This window comes from Phoca vitulina, unplaced genomic scaffold, assembly GCF_004348235.1.
Source record: "Phoca vitulina isolate PV1807 unplaced genomic scaffold, GSC_HSeal_1.0 scaffold1, whole genome shotgun sequence".
Classification (NCBI taxonomy): domain Eukaryota; kingdom Metazoa; phylum Chordata; class Mammalia; order Carnivora; family Phocidae; genus Phoca; species Phoca vitulina.
Window position 1 is genome coordinate 71,797,487 of NW_022589704.1, and position 23,380 is coordinate 71,820,866.

General features: G+C 36.1%; 1 protein-coding gene across 1 annotated transcript in view; it reads left to right on the forward strand.

The window, feature by feature from the left end:
• Positions 1 to 23,380, forward strand: part of CCDC148 (coiled-coil domain containing 148) — a 227,524-nt gene that overhangs the window by 156,022 nt on the left and 48,122 nt on the right. Inside the window, exon 12 of the mRNA XM_032410088.1 lies at positions 18,363 to 18,481. Coding sequence (XP_032265979.1) covers positions 18,363 to 18,481 — 119 coding nt within the window. The remainder of the gene's footprint in view (positions 1 to 18,362; positions 18,482 to 23,380) is intronic.

Sequence of the window (23,380 nt, forward strand, 5' to 3'; positions counted from 1 at the left end):
GAGCTTGAATAGTTCTCTCACCCCAAAATAGGTCATAATAGTAAGCCCCACCTGCCCAAAGACATTACCAGTAGACACACTCAGAAACCCAAACTGAGCTGACTGGTGAAGAACTGTCTCTGCCAAAGCAAATCTATAAAGTCTGCAAGAGAAGCTCCATTACAAAAATGCACAGAAACCAACATAAGGAATCACATAAATAAGACACCACCAAAAGAAACTAGTAAAACTCTAATAACTGGCCCTAAAGATAGGGAGATCTATGAACTCTCAGAGAAGAAATTCAGAATAATCCTCTTAAGGGAGTTTAGTGAAGTACAAGAAAATGCAGACAACTAAACAAAATTAGGAAAACAGTGCATAAACAAAATGAGAAGCTCAACAAGGATATGGCAACCATCAAAAAAACCAAAAAAAAACACAACAAAAAACTCCCCCAAAAACAGGGGTGCCTGGGTGGCTCAGTTGTTAAGCATCACCTTCAGGTCAGGTCATGATCCCAGGGTCCTGGGATCAAGCCCCGCATTGGGCTCCCTGCTTGGCGGGAAGCCTGCTTCTCCCTCTCCCACCCCCCCTGCTTGTGTTCCCTCTCTTGCTGTGTCTCTCTCTGTCAAATAAATAAATAAAATCTTAAAAAATAAATAAATAAAAAACAACAAACAAACAAACAAACAACAAACAAAAAAACCCGAAACCAAAACAAACAGGAATTCTCAAGTTAAAAACACAGCAACTGAACTGAAGAACTCAACAGAATGTTTCAGAAGTAGACTCCACCATGCAAAAGAAAGATTCAGCAACTGAGAGGATAGGACGTTAGAAACCACCTAGTTAGAGGAAAAAAAGAAAAAGATGAAAAAGAATAAAGAAAGCCTATGGAAGTTATGGGATGTGATGAAAAGAAATAATACTCACATTATGGGAATTCCAAAATGAAAACAGAAGAAGAAAGGGACAGAAAATATATTTAAAGCAATAATGGCTAAAAACTTCTCAAACCTGGGAAGAGAGATGAACATCCAGATCCATGAGTCCCAAAAGACCCCAAATAGGTTGAACCAAAATAGGGCTACACTGAGACACATGATAAATAAATTGTCAAAAGTCAAAGACAATGAATTTTAAGAGCAGCAAGAAAAAAGAGAGAAATTAACATATAAGGGAACTGATAAGACTATAGGTGGATTTCTCAATACAAACATTTCAGGCCAGGAGACAATGGGATGACATTCAAAAAAATTGAAAGAAAATAACTGTCGATTAAGAGTTTTATACCCAGTGATGCCGTCCTTCAGAAATGGAGGAATAAAGACTCCCAAACAACAAAAGCTGAGGGAGTTCATTACTACCAGACTTGCCTTACAAGAAATACTAAAGAGAATTCTTGAGTGGAAGTAAAAGAATGCTAATTAACATCATAAAAACACAAAAAAAGTAGCATAAATTTCACTGGCAATGGTAAATATATAGTCATTGTTAGATTCTGCAATATGGTAATAGTGGTACATAACTCACAATTCTAGTTTAAAAGTTTAAAAAAATGGAAAAAATCAATACAATGATCTGATATTAGTTACACAATGCAAAGAAAACACATGTAAATTGTAACAGCAATAACCTAAAGTATGAGGGAGAAAAGAAGTAAATGTGTAAAATATATTAGTTCTATTGAAGTTAAGTTGTTTTCAGTTTAAAATAGGTTTAATATAAATTTAATAGGGACACCTTGGGGGCTCAGTTGGTTAAGCGTCTGCCTTTGGCTCAGGTCATAATCCCAGCGTCCCACATCAGGCTCTCTACTCAGCAGGGAGCCTGCTTCTCTCTCTGCCTGCCACTTCCCTTGCTTGTGCTTGTTCTCTCTCTCTCCCTGACAAATAAATAAATAAAATCTTTAAAAAAATAAAATAATAAATAAATTTAATATATTTTATGTAAGCCTCATGATAACCACAAAGGAAAATCTTGTAGTAATTACACAAAAGAACATGATAAAGAAGTCAAAGCATATCAATACCAAGACATCAAAACTCAAAAAAAATGAGAAAGATAAGAAACAAGGAACAATGGATCTACAAAACAACCAGAAAACAATTAACAAAATGACAATAGTAAGTTCTTACCTATCAAAAATTACTTTAAATGTAAACAGATTAAATTCCCCAATCAAAAGACATATAATGGCTGAATGGATTCAATAAAAAAAATAAAAAAACCAGACCCAACAATATGCTGCCTATAAGAGACTCTTTTTAGCCTTAAGGATACACATAGACTGAGAGTGAAGGGATGGATAGAGAAATTTCAAGCAAATGATAACCAAAGCCAACCAACCAAACAATAAAAAACTAAACAAACAAATAAAACTCCCAAAGTAGCTATACTTACTTTAGATAAAATAGACTTTAAACTTAAAATGGTAAAAATAGGCAAAGAAAGTCATTATATAATGATAAAGGGTTTAGGACATCAAGATGATATAACTGTAAATATTTATGCACCCAACATTGGAGCACCTAATATGTAAAGCAAAAACTAACAAAGCTAAAAGAGGAAATAAACAGTAATACAATAATAGTTGATCATTTTAATAGTCTACTTTAAACAATGGATAGATTTCCAAACAGAGAATCAATAAGGAAACAGTGGATTTGAACAATACTGTAGATCAAATGGAACTAAAAGACATATACAAAACACTCTATCCAACAATAGTATACACATTCTTCTTAAGTGCACATGGAACATTTTCTAGGATAGACCATATGTTAGGCCACAAAACAATCTTAGCAAATATAAGAAGGTTAAAATTGTACCAAGTATCTTCTCTGACCACAATGGCATGAAATTAGAAATCAATAACAAGAGGAAAACTGGAAAATTCACAAAGACATGGAAATTAAACAATACTCTCTTGAATAACCAATGAATCAAAGAAGAAATTAAAGAGGAAATAAAGTTTCTTGAGACAAATGAAAATAGAAATTTACCATACCAGAACTTACGGGACATAGCAAAAGCAGTTCTTAGAGGGAAGTTAATACCAATAAGTGCCTACATTAAGGAGCAAGAAATATCCCAAGTAAACAACCTAACTCTACACCTTAAGGAACTAGAAAAAGAAAAAAAATGAGCCTAAATTAGCAGAAGAAAGGAAATAATAAAGATTAGAACAGAAATAAATAGAGAACAGAAAAACAGTTGAAAAATTAACCAAACTAAGAGTTGGTTCTTGAAAAAGAGAAACAAAATTGACAAACCCTTAGGTGGACTAACTAAGGAAAAAAGAGAGCAGACCCAAACGAACAAAATTATAAATGAGTAAGGAGACATTACAACTGATACCACAGACAGGAAAAGGATCATCAGAGGCTACTATGAACATTTATATGCCAAAAAACTGGACAACCTAGGAGAAATGGGAAAATTCTTAGAAACATACAAATTACCAAGACTGAATCAGGAAGAAATAGTAAATCTGAATAGACCAATTACTAATAAGAAGATTACATCAGGAATAAAATATCTCCCACTGAAGAAAAGCCTAGGACCAGGTGGCTTCACTGTTGAATTTTAGTAAACATTTAAATAACAATTAACACCAATCTTTATCAAACTCTTCCCAAAAATTTGAAGAGGAGAGAACATTCCCAAACTCATTTTTTGAGGCCATTATTATCCTGATACCAAAATCAGAAAAGGACACTACTAGAAAAGAAAACCATAGGTCAATATCCCTGATGAATGTAGATGCCAAAATTCCCAATAAAATGCTAGCAAACTAAATTTAACAGTACATTAAAAGTGTCATTCACCATGATCAAGTGGGATTTATTTCTGGGATGCAAAGATGTTTCAACATATGCATATCAACCAATGTGATACATCACAGTAATAAAATGAAAGAAAAGGATTATATGATCATCTCAATAGATGCACAAAAAGTATTCAGCAAAATTCAACATCCATTCATGATAAATACTCTTAATCAGGCATAGAGAGAACATATCTCAACATAATAAAGGCCATATAAGACAAGCCCACAGCTGACATCATACTCAATGGTGAAAGGATGAAAACTTTTCCTCTAATACAGGAAAAACAGAGGATTCTCATTCTTATACTTTTATTCAACATAGTACTGGAGGTCCTAGTTAGAGCAATCAGGCAATGAAAGAAAGGAAGGAAGGGAGGGAGGGAGGGAAGGAGGGAAGGGCATCAGGATTGGAAAAGAAGAAGTAAAATTGTCTCTATTTGCAGACAACATAATTTTATATATAGAAAATCCTAGAGACTTAACCAAAAACTGATAGATCTAACCAGTAAATTTAGTAAAGTTGCAGGATACAAAATCAACATACAAAAATCAATAGCATTTCTATACAGTAAAAATGAAATTTTTAAAAACAAAGAAATCGATCCCATTTACAGTAGCATCAAAAGCATGAAAAACAATAAAATACTTAACAAATTTAACTAAGGAGGTGAAATGTCTTCATGCTAAAAACTACAAGACACTGATGAAAGAAATTGAAGAAGACACAAATAAATGGAAAGTATCTTGTGTTCATGGATTGGAAGAAGTAGTATTGTTAATATGTCAATACTACTGAAAGCCATCTATAAATTCAGTGCAATCACTATCAAAAGTCTAACGGCATTTTTTACAGGAGTAGAAAAATTCTCCTGAAACCACAAAAGACCCTGAATAGCCAAGGAAATCTGAGAAAGAACAAAGCGGGAGGTGTATCATACTTCTTGATTTCAAGCTATGCTATAAAGCTATAGTCATCAAAACATTATGGTACTGGCATAAAAATAAGCAAATAGACTAATGGAACAAAATAGAAAGCCCAGAAATAAACCCAACCCTATATGGTCAGCTAATACTTGATAAGAGCCAAGAATACTCACTGGAGAAAAGACAGTCTCTTCAATAAATGTAGCTGGGATAATTGGATATTCACATGTAAAAGAATGAAACTGGAACCATATATTATACCACTCACAAAAATTAACTCAAAATGGATTAAAGACTTAAATATAAGACCTGAAAATGTGAAACTCCTAGAAGGAAACATAGGAACAAAGCTCCTTGCCATGGGTCTTAGTAATGATTTTTCAGTATGATACCGAAGCACACGCAACAAAAGATAAACAAGTGGTACTACATCAAATTAAAAAGCTTCTACAGTCAAAAGAAACCACCAACAAAGTGAGAAGACAACCTATGGGATGGGAAAAAGTATTTGCAAACCGTGTATCTGATAAAAAGTTAATATCCAGAATATATAAAGAACTCATACAAATTAACAGCAAAAACAAAACAACCCAATTTAAAAATTAGGCATTTTTAAAGGATCTGAATAGACATTTCTACAAAGAAGACATATAAAAGGCCAGAGGTACATGAAAAGATGCTCAACATCACTAGTCATTAGGGAAATGCAAATTAAAATCACAATGAGATATCGCCTAATGCTCTTTAGAATGGCCACCATCAAAAAGACAAGAGGTAACAAACATTGGTGTGGATGTGGAGAAAAGGGAACCCTTGTGCACTGTTGCTGATATTATGAATTGGTACAGCCACTATGGAAAACAGTATGGAAGATCCTCAAAAAATTAAAAATAGAACTATCATATGATCCAGAAATTCCACTTTTGGGGCTATATCCAAAGGTATCAAAAACACTAACTCAAAAAGATATCTGCACCCCCATGTTCAAAGCAGCATTATTTACAATAGTCAAGACATGGAAACAACCTAAGTATCCACCAATGGATGAATGAATAAAGAAGTCATGGTATATATATAATGGAATATTATTCAGCCATTAAGAATGAGGAAATATAACAAACAATGAATCATGGAACACTACATCAAAAACTAATGATGTAATGTATGGTGATGAACTTAACAATAAAAAATTTTTTTAAAAAAGAATGAGGAAATATACCATTTACAACAACATGGATGGACCTTGAATGTATTATGCTAAATGAAGTAAGACAGAGAAAGTGAAATCATAATGCTAAGTGTAGTCAGAGAAAGTAATTATGCTAAATGAATTCAGAGAAAGGCAAATACTGTATGATCTCACTTATGTGTGGAATCTTAAAAAAAACAACTCTGATAGAGAGATCAGACTTACGATCACAAGAGGGGATGGTGGGAGGGGAAATTAGAGGAAGATTGTCAAAAGGTACAAACTTCCAGTTGTAAGATAACTTTCTTTCTTCTTTCTTTTCTTTTTATTCTATCTATATGAGAAATTGAATGTTAGTTGAACCTATTATGGTAATCATCTTACAATATATGTAAATCAAACCATCATACTGTATGCCTTAAACTTATACAAGGATGTATGCCAATTATTTCTCAATAAAACTGGGGAAAAAAGTGAAATTTTCTACTAGAACTTCTCTTTAAAAAGTAAAACAAAAACAAAAACTTGATGATAGAATCTTCCTACTCTTTGTCAGGACACAGTTTTAGGAAAAAGTCAGATGGAGAGGGGAAAAAAAAAAAAAGCAGCCTGGATCATCAAGAGCCAGCTGTATATTTCTCTGGAAGAGATTTTTCAATAGGCAGTTTTAAAAATATTTTTAAATTAACTCCAGGTATCAATTTTTGGCTATATTTTCTGTCTAGGTCTTGGTTATTCATGGTGATTTGATTTATTTAATAGACATCTATATAGTGCTTGCTTCATGCAAAGCACTGTTCTATGTTCATTTAATCTTCTTGACAACCCTAAGGGCAAGGTACTAATATGATCTTCATTTTATAAAAGAAAAACTGAGACCCTAGAAGGTACATAATTTCCCCCAAAGTCATAGAGCCATAAAGAGGTTCAGAGTTTGAACCCAGGAGGGCTAACTCCATAGTTCATGATTCTAAACACTGTGCTATGCTGTGCACCATTGTGATTGCTGTTAATTTTGTGATTAATAAATTTTGAGAAAACTCAGTTTTAAACTATTTGCTTTAGGGTCATTTTCATTGCTTTGGTCCTGTCCTAGTTTACTCAGAATTCCTAAATAGACAGGAAACTGATAATTTTAAAACTCTTTAGTAGTCTGCTTACTAGGAGTATTTGTTGCTGTTCTATATGTGCAAACAGTTTCACTGTGTCAGTTTCCTTACTCGTCTTAAGATTCCCTCAGGATTTCTCTCCTTGGGTTAATGAACCACTATGGCTAAACAATTTATAACAAACCACACAATTATAGATTTTTTCCCCAAGTTTTTATTTAAACTCCAGCTAGCTAACATACAGTACAATATTAATTTCAGGTGTAGAATTTGGTGATTCATCACTTACATACACCATTATAGTTTGATCACAATTGAAGTGTCAAGTGGGTGTTATGAATGGATTAAAAAACCACCTTCATTGCTTCCTTGGTGCTGTTCTTTTGTTAAGTAGACTAAAGAAAATAATGATTTTGATGTGATTTTTTTTTTACCTATCAGTATCTTATTTAACAAGAAGAGAATCTCCACAGGCTTCCAGAATCACATCTACCAACCAATCAGAATTCATACCCGTTACCCACCTTCCCTTCACAATGCATGACGTATCTGTGCTCCTAAAGCCAGCCCATTCATTTATGCACTGCACCCTATCCCCTCTCTCCTATTCAAGGTCATCCCAATCTCTCTCCCACCACCATTTCTCTCTTCTCTTCTAGATCTTTCCTATTAACCTACAAATATGCCATTATGACTTCTATTTTTTTTTTTTAAAATACTCTCCCTTGACCCCAAACCCCCTCCCTTAGAAATTGTACCATTCTATAGTCTACACACTGTCTCCAATTTCTTTCCATTCATTCTCTCATGGGCTATTTTGTCCCTCCATTCCAGCAAAGCTGTGCTTACCAAGGTCATAATTGATCTCCATGTTGCTCATTCCAGGAGTCAGTTCTCAGTCCTCACTTTACTTGAACTATTAAGACAGAAGTGATCACCACCTCCTCCTTGGAAAACTTGATACTTGGCTCCCAAGAAGCCATTCTCTCTGCTTTTATCTCACTTTGCTCTTTTTGCCTCACTGGTTTCTCCTTCTCAATAAACTTGGATGGATCCTCCACATCATTCTAACTTCTGGGCCTTGGAGTGCCCTGAAGGCTCAGTCCTCTAAGTATATATACTTCCTAGGTGATCTCAATCAATGCAATATTATTTAGATGTCATTTATATGCTGACAAAAAGCAATTAACATCTCTGGTCTAGGCTTCTCTCCTGAACTCCAAATTCATACATCCCATTGCCTCAAATCTAGTATACCCAAAATGTGTTCTTGTTTTTCCCTGCAGACCTGCTCCTTCCCCAGTTTTCTTTTTCTCAACAAATGGAAACCTCTTCTCCCAGCGCTCTGGCCAAAAGCCTTGATATTATCTTTGACTCTTACTTTTCCCCTGCACACCTCCTACTGATACCCTCACCTCTTGTCACAAATAAAGGTTCTACCTTTTAAATCGAAGCTATTATAATAACTTCTTAATCTCTTAATTTCTCTGCCTCCTCCTTTTGCATTCCTACTCCCTTCTCCAGGCTATTTTCCACACAGCGGTCAGAGATGTCACTTCCTACACTACATTCTATATCTCTTGGATCTTATATCCTGCCACTTTTCCCCTAACTCATCCTGTGCCAGCTGTGCCAGTCTACCTCCTCTTCCAACACCCTGGCCCATGTCCTCTTAGGCTTCTGCATTGGCTGTTCCCGTTGCCTGGAAGACTACTCTTCCAGATGTCTGCATAACTCACTCTCACTTCATTCAAGGTGCCACTCCAATATCATGTTATCAAAGAGAAAGTTCATCCTCAATTACCAAACTTAAAATAGCATCCTCTTTTTCTGTCATTTTGTCCATTTGCCCTACTTTTATTTTTTTCTTAGCACTTATAATCCCCCCTGGCACCCATCTATTTATTTATTGGCTGTTTTCTCTTTCTCTTCTAGAATGTAAGGTCCATAAAAGAGAGGGGTTTGTCTATTTTCATCGTTGTATCTCCAGTGCCTGGCAGAAGGCACTCAACAAATATTGGTTGAATGAATGAATATAATGAACGAGCAGTATACAACTGTACTTTAATGCTGAGGTATAGAGGAAAATATGCCAAACTAGGAGGCCCTAACAAGGTGGCTGACCTTGGGCAAGTTATGCAGGCTCTGTGGGATTTTGCCTCCTCAATTGTAAAATGAGGTGTTTGGATTAAATGATTGCTAAAATCACCTCAGCTCTAAGAAGTTATGATTGAATGACTCTGAGGTTTGATTACTTTTCACTTTTCACTCTCTGTGACACCTCAGGCTGTGAAATACAACATCCTCAGTATATATACTCCCTTCCTAATGCATAGTGAAAAGAGAGAAATTAAACAAGATTACAGACAAATTCATTTTAGCAATATCAACATATGACATGATCATTATGTAATATTTCAATGCCCATACTGAAAATAAACCTTACGTCTAAAGAAGACATGACAGTTATTTTTTAATCCACTTGGCATTTCAATTAAGAGGAAGATAACTAATGTGTTTACCTCAGAATACTTTCTTGGCTCATCATTGTTCTAAGGACATAAGACTACATCACAGCAGAAAACAGCTATTGCCAATTCAAGTAGACAGCTCTGCTACTGAAAAATGCTCTCATAAGTGACCAAAGTGAACACCACCTAATAGAGATTCATGTTATTTTTTTATGCATAAAGATATCACCTACTTCCAAGCAAATTATAATAAGAGGCATTAATACTATTGTGCTGAACAGCCTCCCTTTGTGTCATACTCTCCATTCTTTTCAGTTGTTTTGTACAACTCCCTTGCCCTCTGGCTTCTGGTAGGATTCAGTCAAAATGGAACACTAGAGATGGGGATGAGAAAGGAGACTGATGTTGGGAGAGTTGTTTCCCCAGCTCCTAGCCCTGCAGAGTTGTGATGACCAGCTGTGTCCTCCACCAAAGTTCTCAGCTCCTCCCGTGAGGTGGCCCTCCTCACACAGCTTTCTCTGACTCTAGTCAATGGTGGTAAAGCAGCTCAGCTATTGCATGATGTCTTATGATTTCCCTGAATTGCAACCCTCCTTTGTCAATTGTCCCCTTATTATATTCTTCTTGATTTATTCTAATTTTAAGCATGCCATCTGTTTCCTATTAAGAATCATTAAAATAGAAAATTAGTAAGAGAATGTAAGACAAAAAATTAAGAGGATGGGAATATAGTTATGTCAGCAAACCAAGACTAAAAAGGGGCGCTGTAATTGAACATGGTTAAAGTTAAAAGGAAGCATTTAGCTCTTATTTGCTAATAATAGACAACATCCTAGCACATCAGGAGCTGACAGCGTGTACTGGGGGAGAGGGAAGCAAACCACCCTGGATAGCATTTTTAGTAGAACTGCTTTACAGAAGAATCTAAATCAATCCTCGTATGATATTGCATCAACCTTTATAAGGCCTATGATATAAAATTAAACCATAGTCCTGTGCAACTTTCTCTAGAAAGTGAAAGTGATGCTGCATGCAAGGTGATAAGAAGTGAAAATGTTATATACAGGGATATACAATGTTCCTGTCATCTGACTTGGTATAGAAATAGAGTGTGGAAACTTCAGGAATGAATAATAGTCATGTCCCTTAGATGTTCCTTCTAAATATTGATTTTTCTTGGTCAGATTTTCAAAAAACATACTTTTGTAATTGTGAAGTATTTATGTCCATTGTAGATAGTTTGGAAAATACAAACAAGCACACAGAATACAATAAAAGTCACTCCAATTCCTAAACCAGTACCAAAAGAAAATTATTAGCAGCGTCCTTATATTCTTTTTTTAACATACATGGGGAATTTAACTTAACTAGAATCATACTGCATATATTATTTTTAACCTATTTTTAAAATTTTATCAGTAAATCTTGTATATTTTCCCCTGTTTTCCTATCACATAATTTTTAGTGTTTACTAGTGTCTCATTATGTGAAATATTGCATTTAACCACTTTCTTATTTTGGAGTGTTAAATTATTTCCAACCTTTCACCATTTTAAGGCTGTAATGAACATACTGATACCTAAATCTTTGCATATGTCCCTGCTTATTAATTCTTAAACTTTGTTTCTTATTCCCTGAGGCCTTTTGCTAGTGATTTTCTTAATTATTCTTCAGAAAGAGTATGACAATCTACCCTCTTACCAGTGGTGGATGTACTTGTTTATCAGGTTGGAGATTGGTGGCAAAAGTGTTCAAGTTTAGGATACTGTTAAGTAGCTGGATACAAATAGTCTGAACTGTGGACTGAAAGGAGATCTATTCAAATAATCAGGCAGGATGTTTGCAAATTTGACTTTCTATTTTGATTTCTTACCCATATAGAGTGTTCAAATATTTGCATAAAGAATGTCATGCAAACTGATCCTTTTAGGGCCAAATTTTTATTCAGAAGCTTCACCAGGTCCTGGGTTGAAGCCCACAGAGCTCTCTATACCTTAAAGTATAGAAGAGATAATTTTGGCTGATAGGTTTTGAGGATAGAGGTGACAAAGTGTTCATCTTTAAAAGAAGAAAAAATCTTTAATCTGACTGTCATAGACAATCTGACTTGAGAAATACCATACCCCCAGGCTCTTTTGAGATTAAATGCACTTCCACCCCACACATGACTTAGTGGAATGGACCACTGATTGTTTATTGTCTATTATTGTTTAATTGGTTTCTTTATTAGTAGTTTTGGATTTATATAAGTTGAAATAAGAAAAGTATTGACAAAACCAGAGAGGGAGACAAACTATAAGAGACTCTTAATCTCTGGAAACAAACTGAGGGTTGCCGGAGTGGAGGGGGGTGGGAGTGATGGGGTGGCTGGGTGATGGATATTGGGAAGGGTACGCGCTATGGTGAACACTGTGAATTGTGTAAGACTGATGAATCACAGACCTGTATCCCTGAAACAAATAATACATTATATGTTAATTAAAAAGAAAAAAGAAAAAAAAGAAAAGTATTATGTGCGATGTTGCTTTTCCATATTGTGTTTCACTGGATTCATTTAGCAGAGATATATCATGTATCTCTCATTTGCAAGATGCAATACTAGATACAAATAAATATTACAGTGTAAGGCATGTTCCTTACCTTTCAGAAATTCACACAAATGTGTGAAAGATTATGTGATGAGATATAGATGCTTATCAAATTGATTGTAGGGAAAGAATATTCATACTTCGATTGGTGGCAATTTTATGGGATATAGGCTGATCTAAATGGAGCAAATGGAAAAAAAGTAAAGTAAAAAAAAAAAAACTTTTAAGCGGTCCTGCTGCTTTTACATGTAATAATATCACTATTTTGTGAGGGTGCATATTCCAGACCAAAAGTAGAAAGATCTGTAAGATGCAAAGAATTAGCTAAGTAAATTAGAATCTAGAAAATGGACTAAAAGTCCCTTATCTCAATGGCTTATGAGTAATGGAACTGGATATTTTGAACTTCCTATTTCATATATTTTATGTAACTAGTTAAGAATTGTGACCTCCTTCTGAATAAGTCACTAAGGCCTTTGAAATAATGACCTGGGAGCAAGGTATAGAAGTTTATTTGTTCAAAGATTCAACGTCACACAGATTGCTTGAAATCAGAAACTAAACTGTCTTCCTTCTATAATGCTTTAGTCCTAACTTTTTGCTTTCTACGTGTAAACAAGAAATTCTTATTTCATGCTGAATTATAATAATTATTGGACTGAAGGAGTGAAAAAATATAATTTAATGGTTGTGTAGTATTAGTCCAAGTTTTTTAAAATTAAACTTTGAGGTACTCTAATGCTATAAACATTGTTTCCTAGTGGAGTTTTTAATAGGAAACGTATTGTTTGGAAGATTGGAAAGGTAAGATGGGATATAAAAATGATCTCAAACTCTTTGAAAAGTTAGCATAGCATTATTTTACAGAATAGTTTCTTTGGTTTATTTACACTTCTACTGGCTTAACTTCACCAAAATGAGCAAACTGTAGGACTATGAAAGGGAAACATCCAATATGAATCTGAGATAATAAGAGGAGATGGGGGGAATTAAGTCCTGTTTTGTTTTTCAGAAAAGCAAGCTTTTTCTAGAAACTTCATCTGTGAAAGTCAAGGAACAAACTTTGAATTCAACTCTTATCACTTGAACTTACTTTCTGATTTCCCTATCATTGGAATGTTATAAGAATCACTCAAAAAGTAAAAAACAGGATGTTTGAAATCTGTGTCTTGACAAATGTCCCAAAGGGCTAACTAAATATCCTTAGCTTTAACTTTAGTTTGAGGTTTTCAAAGCAAATAATTCTAGACACAAACTTCCTGCTCCTAATGTCAAAAAGTGAATGGAACTGTCCTTAGGGAAGTGCTTAGTTCAGACTTTACCATCCTGCAAATAAAACTGCTGGCCTTGTTCCCATCCACAGCTTTGTTATTCTCGGGCCAGAGACCAGAAGAAGCTTCCACTCACCTAATGATGATCAACTAAGCCCTGTGTCAGACATGATACAAGTTACTATAATACAAAGAAGAATAATGCCGACCAATATGGAAAATGCTATGCTAAGGATACATAAATAGTGCCTTAGAAGGTACATCTATGTCTGGAGGAGAGGGAGAAGGAGGAAAGCTGAGAAAGCAATGCTAAAACTGAGTCTTAAAGAATGGGTAGGGGGGATTTAGCAGACTACAGGCAGGGCAGACCACGCCGGGCATGTAATAAATGCCTAAATATATCAGTAACAATCCAGTGGGAGAGCCTCATGAAAAAGAATCAAGGACCTCAAGGCAGGACAAAATGGAGAGTAATAAACTTTCACCAAGTGTCATTGGTGTGCCAAGGATGGAGATAAGATTTTTTCCTGGAGGGTTCAGAGGATGATTCAAGTAGGAGATGGCCTTTGTTCTGAGAATAAGGGTAGAGTAAAACTGACAGGTAGAAGAGGGAAAGGATGTCATTCTAGTTAAGAAACTTTGCAAAAGGAAGATAGGAATGAAAGTACATGGCCATTTTCTTCTATTTATGCTCTCACCCTAGAAATCTCATCTAGTCCTGTGGCATCAAATACCATTTTAAGTGGATATTTCCTTAATTTAGATCTCCAGCCCTGAATCAACCCTTGAGTCTCCATCTGTACCCTCCATATGTTTATTTGGAATCTTCACTTCAAGGTCTTATAGTCATGTCAACTGTTTAATGTTCAATGCTCAGCTCCTGATTGTCTTTCTTTCCCAAACCTGTTATTCTTCCAATCTTCCATCTCAGTTATTGGTACCATCATTCAACTGGTTGCTCTAGCAAAAATCTAGGAATCATCCTTGATTCCCATTTTCTTCAAACTTCATATCTAATCCCTTAGTGAGCAGTCTGGCTCCACTCAAAAGCCATCTCAAATCTGAACACTTCCCTTCATTTCCTGGTCCAAGTGATCATTTTTGCCTTATTCTTCTATCTGGTCTCTTTGTTTCTCCTTTGCTCCTCTACTATCCATTCTTCACCCAATATCCAGAACTACCTCTTAAAAATGTAAGTCAGATCATGTCATTCCCTGCTTTAAATTCTTCAATAGCTCTTCCTTGTTTCTAGAACTTAAATCCTCGTCTAATCACATAGCCCCCAGCTAGCTTCTTAATCTCACCTCCATTCTTAACTCACACCACATGCTGAGCTGCACTGGCTTCTTCCCAGTCCTGAAAATGCACAAGGTCTTTCCCACTCAATGCTGTTGCACCTAGAGCTCCCATTTCTGCAGTGATCACCCTCATTGTCTCACAGTGATTGTCTCACAATCATCTTTCAAGTTTTGATTCAAATGTCATTACAAAAATATGCCTTCTAATAAAAATTCTACCCAAATTTTTCTAAATCATTACTATAATTATTTCCTTCTTAGAACTTCACATGTAATATTCTGTTCATTCATTTACGTGTTTATTCTCTTTCTCTCTCTCTTTCTAGAAGTCCCAGTTCTATGAAGCAGAGGTCTTATTTCTCTTTAGCATCATATCCCAAGTACACAGCACAGTATCTGGCTTAAAGCATGTGTTCAATAAATATTTGTTGAACAAATGAGTGCCAAAGTCAGTAATATCTTAAGACTATAGATAAGGGTTGACAGAATTAAATGCACAGAGACATTATGTAAAATAAAGATTGAAAAGGATCATTTAGTTTGCTCATTTATATGTCACTGGTGAGAGTAGTGAATTTGGAAGGAAGGAAGAGGTAGGAATGTCATGGATGAGGAATAAATTAGGAGATGTGAAATTGAAGAAGAGTAAGTATTCTAAGATGTTTGACTGAAAAGGGAACAATGAAGGGACAGTCTTGGGAATCTAAAGAAAGTTATTTTAAATTTTGTAAATGTGTGAGATTTGTACATATTTCCATGTAAGGAGAAGGAAGCAGCACAGACCAAGAGATTGAAGGTACAAGAGGTAGAGGGGTAGATGATGGAGTAAGGTTATGGAGAAGATGGAATTGGGGAGTAGGATCTGGAGCCCGAGAGGGATAAATCTTGTACAAAGGAAAGACATCTCTTCTTCTGAGGGGCAAGGCATCAAGGAAGGTATCGTTTAGAGCTTCCATTTTTTCCTGATAAAAGTGAAGAAGGAAAGGTAGTTACGGAGCTTAACATAGTGAACAGGCTTTGGAATATAGCCATGAGAAATTAAGAGGCATTAACCAGGAATTCATAAAAGGAATGCTGGTTGTCAATGAAGATTCAGTTGAAACCATAAATTTGGTGCAAGTTTCTATAATTGTGTAATTCATTCATCAATCAAATGTTTATTAGGTATATACTATGGTCTAGACCCTTTAGTTGATGTTGGAAGTGCCAAAATAAACAATTCGTGTTTCTGAAGTCTAGTGGGGGAGAGAAAGAAGCATATTAATTAGCAAAGCCTTGTGATGAAGGCTCTACTAGAAGAATAAAAGTATACAATCAGAACACAGGATGATAGAAAAGAAGTGGGTAGTTTCTGGTCATAGAACTGATGGCTATAATTGAAGATTTCAGATTGGAACTGAAATGTCCTTGATGATAATAGAATCCTGGGGGAAGAGGTAGCTCCCTGGAATGGAGGAAGTCATAAAACTGTGAAATTAGTAGGTTGGAGGGGCATTCAAGCAGATGCTGAAGCTGTGTAGGAAAGTAGAAAGGGTTGTTTGGGACAACAAGTCCTGTGTGACTGTGACCCACCTATCTGAATTCTTGATGAATATTTGGGAATGACCTGGAAATCCATACATGCCAGTCATAAGGACTAGAAAGTGATACAGATACAGTTAACATCGAAGGAAGAAGACATTGTACATGAGAGGATTATCATTGTGGTGTAAAAGTAGCTGTTAACAAGGAGGAAAATGCCCAAACCATTCCCCAGCTTCCTGGCACATGGGGCATTGAAGATAATCATCCTTTACTCAAGAGAATTCCAGTCAAAACAATGATGTAGTGGTCTGAAGGTTGAAGAGGTAGAGGATTTTATGTGTGATGACACAGGGGTTTCAGAGAGTCCAGTAGAAAGCACTGAAAAAGAATAAATCATGCTCATCTAAGAGAATGAGGGAGGGAGAGAAGGAGAGAGAGGCTCACACTGTAGTAATGTCTGAGGATACCAGAGTTTTGGGAATGGAAATAATTGATCCCGAGATGGCAAAATCCTCAGGTGTGACTTAATTCTAGAGCCTGCAGAGGCTAGTGCACCAAATAGTGTCTGCGATCCAAGGACACCAGCAACCTGGGGTTGGTCTGCTTGTAGTCAGGGATTGTCGACAAAAGAACCACTGACTTCCCTCCAAGGCCAACACTGAGCATAAGCGAACACTGGTCTGTTGGAGCCCAGGGGAAAATGCTCTTTAATCCAATATCTGTTCTTTTTTAAAATTTAGTTTTGAAGTAGCTTTATTTTCTCTGATCATGAAAGAAATACATATTCATTGCAAAACATAAGGTAACACAGAAAAGTATAAAGCATAAAATAAAGACCACTTAAACCCCAGAGGGAGAGGATATAATCATTGTTAACATTGTCATATCTGGCACTGATAGAATGCCCTGGAATTTCTCAGTTAAGACTCTGAAACACACCTTGTCAGTGTTTTCTTTCTCTGCCTCTCCTACCCTCTCTTTCACTCTCCATCTTTGGTGCTGCTACCTTTCTAACTTCATCTCTGTTCTCCCCAAATTCAAATCTCAATGATCTCTAGAGTGAAATCGTTATACCTTGAGCTCATCCAGTTATTCACTACTCATTGAGTGGACATCTCCATTGTGGCTGCTGGTGTTGTAGGCTCTGCAGCAGAGTTGCTATGGCTGTGGCCATGTTGCTTGGGATGCTCCTTTTAGTTCTCCCAGGGGTGAGAGACTATGTTTGCTAGGGGAAGTCTGGAAACCATTTAGCTTTTCATATTCACTTCTCAAAAGAGGGGTGTGGCTAACCTGTCTTCCACAACAGACCTTCTGCTGGCAGTCACTCACTGTCATTCACCACTGAGGTACTCTACTTTTTCCAGCAAGATCCAGTCTCTTGAGTCACACGCAACATGGCAAGCCAGAGTGGTTGAAGGGGCCTCTGTCAAATAAACATTAACTTCAATTGCCCCACCTGGGGAACTAGGAGAACCCTGAATAATGGTTTCATCCCTCTGAAAATCCGTATGAGTACTTTCAGTTTTCTCAGTCTGGCTCCATTTCCAGAGAAGGGAAGTAAAACAGGCCTACTAAGAATGCTCTCACCTTTTCGAGCTTGATAAATTTGTCCTTTATTTTACCACATAAGTCAGAACTACTATATATCAGAACCCTGCTAATTTTTTCTTCTCCTCCTTCCTCCCACCTATCTCCTGCCACTTCCCCAGAGCATAAAGCTTTCAACATCCTGCTGTCCATTAGCATAAATAAACTCATGCTGTTAAAGTAAAAATAGGTTTAATGATATTTGTTAAAGACTGCATTATCATAAGGGGATAAAAATATTCTTGAGTAACAGAGAGATCATATACTTTAGAGACAATAACATGCTTCTATTGTGGTTCCCTGAAAGTCGATTATTTTAGCCATAGATTTAAACTTTAGATCTCAGCATAAGTTACATTTCCACTTCAGCATTGTTAAACCATGCAGTTTCTTAGGACTTGTACCTTCATGTTTTCATTTATTTTTTTTTCTGTTGTCAATATACTGTAGGCAGATCTAAGAAATGAAAAAGATAAAGTGCCATTTAAATTTAAACATATGAACCAGTGGATATGTTGTTATAACTTTTCTCCTCATTTTGACATATCTGTTGTTAATTTAAATTTTATGTATCATTTATACTATAGATAAGAAAATACTGGGCTAAAAAAGAGCAGAAGTGGCAAGAAATGGAAATGAGAGATCTTCAGCGTCTGGAAGAACTGAAGAAATTAATGGCTGAACAATCAGTGAAAGACAGAGAAAGGTAAAAGAAAAATCCTAAATTGCATAGTCATGGAGGTGGTTAGAGTAAACAGTATCAGAGGGAGCATTTTTCTATACTTAATGTGTTCTTACAGTATTTATATTCACAAACAGATAAAATGATACTTATGTATTTCCGTCTCTCATATTCATACACAAATCTCTAGTTTGCCATTTAGTTCCTTAGATAGCTTCCTAGTTAAAACCCTCACAGATGATTTCATAGTATTTGATTGCCCACTGTATGCATGAAATGATCCTGGCTGCTGCTGTGACTTAATATGTTGACATAGAAGGAGGAAACCATTATTCCGATAAGAAGGGAGACCCATTTACTATGATTGTGGCTGGGGAAGACAATGCACAATTATACAGCGTATGTGATTCATTTTAGTATACTTAGAATGCACCCTATGTAGGAAAACACAGAGGATTTCTTGGAATGGTGTAATTTAAGAGCTGAAAAGGACATTTGAGATCAACTAACTCAGTGTCCTCATTTTATGAATGAGTATCCTGAGAAATTAAAATTACTTTTCCAAGTTTACCATATCAATCAGTGTCAGTGAGGAGACAGAGACAACACAGTAATCTGAATAGGGAAAGTTTAAGATAAAGAATTATTAATTCTAATAGAACACCTCTGTTATATAAAGAGATAAAGAGAACTTTAAAGAAAACCCCAGGGCTGAAGGAAGTTTCCCATAGAAGAAACAAATATGGAAGCCCCCACCCCCACCCCCCGGCTCCAAGTTTAGGACTCAGACCTTATTGTAGAAGGCATGGTTGTGGCCCACTGCATGGTGGAGAAGTTCTTAGATGGGCTCAACCAGAACTAGTTCACAGTCACTGGGCAAGCAGGAAATGCCCTGCGTGAGTGTAGGAGGCCAAAGCTGGAAGTCAACCATTGGGATGCTCACAAAACTCAGTGAGAATCTGACCATGGGAGTGCCTCTGAAATTTGATGGGAAACTGACCATTGGGTGCCATTGGAACTCCATGCGCACAGGTGCCACTGGGAGTTCCCCACACATGCAGCAGGCAGCCATATGGTTGGAGCAAGAAGGGGTAAACACTGGAACCAGGAAAGAAAGCCCTTTCCTCCTTCAGCGTCTTTCCAGAACCCTTTTCTGACATAGCTTAACATTGTGTCAGACAACAAATTGGTAACTGGCATAGTTATCTAGTTTAGCTAGCTTCTGAGTAGATTTTCACGAGATAAATTAAGAATAGCTCTTTTGTTTCATAACAGAAGTCACAATAAGTTTACTGTTAGTCAATTTAAAAAAATAAAGTTGCCTGGAACTCTGTACTTTCTGCTCAGTTTTGCTGTGAACATAAAACTGCTTTAAAAATTAAGTCTATTTAAAAATTACCCTTTAGGGGTGCCTGAGTGACTCAGTCAGTTGAACCTCCAACTCTTGGTTTTGGCTCAGGTCCTGATCTCATGGTTTGTGAGATCGAGCCCTGAGTTGGGATCCACACTCAGCAGGAATCTGCTTGGATATTCTCTCTCCCTCTGACCCTTCCCCACCCTCTCTTTCTCTCTCTCTCTAAATAAATAAATCTTAAAAAAAAAATACAAAATAAAAATTACCCCTTAGACTTATATATAACCTTGGAAGATATAACCATTTTATACAACGAGGTTCACTGTTATCTAGGAAGCTTCCTTTGTAAGGATGGGACAGTTATCTCAAACTCCAGTCACCAAGGTTTCAGAGTAAATCTGGAGTTCCACATAAATGCCAGGCAATTCCTAAGGATTTTCTGGATGAAATTTACATCATTTTCTAGGTATCTCAGGATTTTAGAGTTCACTTTAATCTATTATGGAGAAAACTGAGAATACAGCAAAGCCAAGGCTCTAGGCTAAGAGGTGAAACAGCCAGTGAGAAACCAGCCAAATAAGCACAAACCAAGATAAAGTGGAAACCAGCAGATAGGTCATGCCATGGGTCAGAGACAAAAATCCCACTAAAGAGCAAGACAATGGTGGAGGTCAAAGGCTGCTTGGATAGTCTGAAGCTATGCTGGGGAAACAAGAGAGAGCCACAGGAATTAAAGGGGGTGGGAAAAACAGAACAGATGTGAGGTCCCAGCATATAGCAGACATGCTTCTAATAGAATCTCCCCTCATAGCCAGGGAGTTTCTTTGATTACAGAGCCATTTCGGTCTTTAGCTTCCTGTTCCAATAATTATCAAGATTAGCTGACTCAGAACTCCAGTTGAAAAGAAGAAAAGGAAAACCAGATTAATCTGCATTACATAACAGGAAAAAATAGGCGTATCACATATAGCAAAAAGAGTACTAAGGACTAGGAACCAGGGGACCAAGGTTTTAGCCTTAAATCTTCTTAGAATAGTGTATGAATTGGCCAAAACCATTCATTTAACCTCTATGAGGCTCTGCTTTGTTCTTTGTAAAATTGAACTGGACAGCTTCTGAGGGCTAAGTGAGCTATCAACTTTTAGGGGTCTATGATCTGTATGTTAAACTCATGTGAAATGTTGTAGATTTGGATAATTATGAGTCCAGTACTTGCATGCCAATGGGAAATCAGTGAGGAAGGTCATTAAAATATCAGGATAATATAATGTATCAAGAAATAGTTCCCAGAAAATTTCAGATAATGTTGTAGATGAAAGCATTGTCCTCATTCTGTGACTTAAGGAGTTGGAGTTCAACATGTAAAAACTGCTGGTAGCTTTTGCTTCTGGCAAGAACCAGAAGTTGTGTCCTTTTATAACCACCCTGACACTAAGAAATTTGGCTAATTGCTTTTTCTCTACTACTGAAATACAGTTCACAAATCTCATATTTAATTTTTTAACTGGAGGCACATTTTTTTAATATCAAAATAAAAGCTTGAAACAGCATCCAGATCTGTTAAAAACACACACACGTGGCCTTGAGGGTTTAAATTTTTCTCTTGTTTATTTTCTTCTATTTTTTAATTCTAAGTTTCTTGAAAACAATATTCATAAATTAGCAGATATATTAGGTCAAACCATAAGAAAATTCCATTTCTGCAGGTCAGAAATAGTTAAGTATTGGCAGTTTCATGTGGTTCAACATAAAAAGATATAGCGATTCATTTTATTTATTATGTTTTCCTTCTCAGTTATAATCTGTATTTCACCCTCATTTTTAAAATTTTTTACCTAAATTAAATTTAATTAACATATAGTGTATTATTGGTTTCAGAGGTAGAATTTAGTGATTCATCCATTGCATATAACACCCAGTGCTCATTCCATCAAGTGCCCTCCTTAATGCCCATCACCCAGTTACCCCATCCTCCCACCCACTTCCCCTCTAGCAACCCTCAGTTTGTTTCATATAGTTAAGAGTGATTTTATTTTATTGAAATTGTTTCTGTCAAAGTTTCCACTAACCTCCTAATTTTCTAAGCCCTATTCTCTTTTTGAACATGCTAGAGAAGTTAAGAGGGAAGGTTCTTTAATCAGGTTGTTGACATTAGAATCCTGGCTCTATTCTTTATAGCTTTGTGGCTTTTGGGTACGTTATTCAACTTCCCTGTGCTTAAATTTCTTTGTCTGTACAATAAAGACATTATCTAGTGTCTACTTCGTAGGAGTGTTGTAAGGATTAAAGAAGTATTGAATGTAGCACACATTAAATATAAGTGATTACTATCAATTGAATTTTTAAAACATAAGATACCTTCTAACAATATTTTATCAAAATATTTAAGCATTTAATATTTTAGATAAAACATGTAATAATGAGGACATTTTTATTAAAAACAAAACATGAGGTTAAAGCAGAAGTGTCCCTTGATCACTACTCTCATACAATGTCTTCTCTAGAAGTCCTTTCTGTTATCAGTTGTCTATTGATACATATGCATACATACTCTTTCTATGTACCTATACAAAAAATTAGTTTAGGAACAAAAACAAAAACAAAAAAAAAACACCCCAATACATTTTATAACACAATACTATTGTATTAGCTCTAGCTGCCATAACAAACAAAGTACCATAGACTGGTGGCTTAAACAACAGAAATTTATTTTCTCACAGTTCTGGAGACTGGAAGTCCAAGATCAAGGTGCCAGCATGGTAAGTTTCTGGGGAGAACTCTTTCTGGCTTATAGGCAAATGCTTTCTTGCTCTGTGCCCATAGGTGGGGAGAGAGACAGTAGCTCTCTGGTGTCTCTTCTTATAAGGACACTAATCCCATCCTGAGGACCCACCCGCATGACCTCATCTAAACTTAATTATTTCCCAAAGGCCTCATCTCCAAACACCATCACATTGGGGGTTAGGACTTCAACATACGAATTTTAGAGGGACACGTTCAGTTTATAGCAAACATTTGTGTTTAAAAAAGCATTTATGTATCTACAAATTACCTATTTACTATTAACTACTATTTATTGGTTACTGCTAGAAGATAAGGTTTTTGTGCCAATTAGAAAAGGTGCTCTATTCTGGTGGCAAAGTACATAGATTCCCTACCTGAAGAGACAAATTAGGAAAAGACCCCCTTCTGAACCATGGCAGTCAGCTTGACAAGCAGTGACAAAGCTGGATGTCATTCCCTATTTATACTCCTGGGCCAGCATCACCTTTGCAAAGCACAAACTTCAAAATGATACATGGCACCCCTGCAAATAGATGTACCTAATTCTTTTTAAATAGTATATATTATCCACATTTCTTCTAAAATTTAGCCATCTGGAATTTATTTCCAGGAATGGTATGAGCTAAGTGTCTTTCATTTTTTGGTCTAAATTGATAGCCAACTCTCTCAACACCAATTATTTAATGATTCATCCTAACCCACTGAGTTGAAATGCCACCTTTATTATATATTATACTTCTAATTATACTTTCATATCCATATGGACTCTTGATTAAATAAAAACT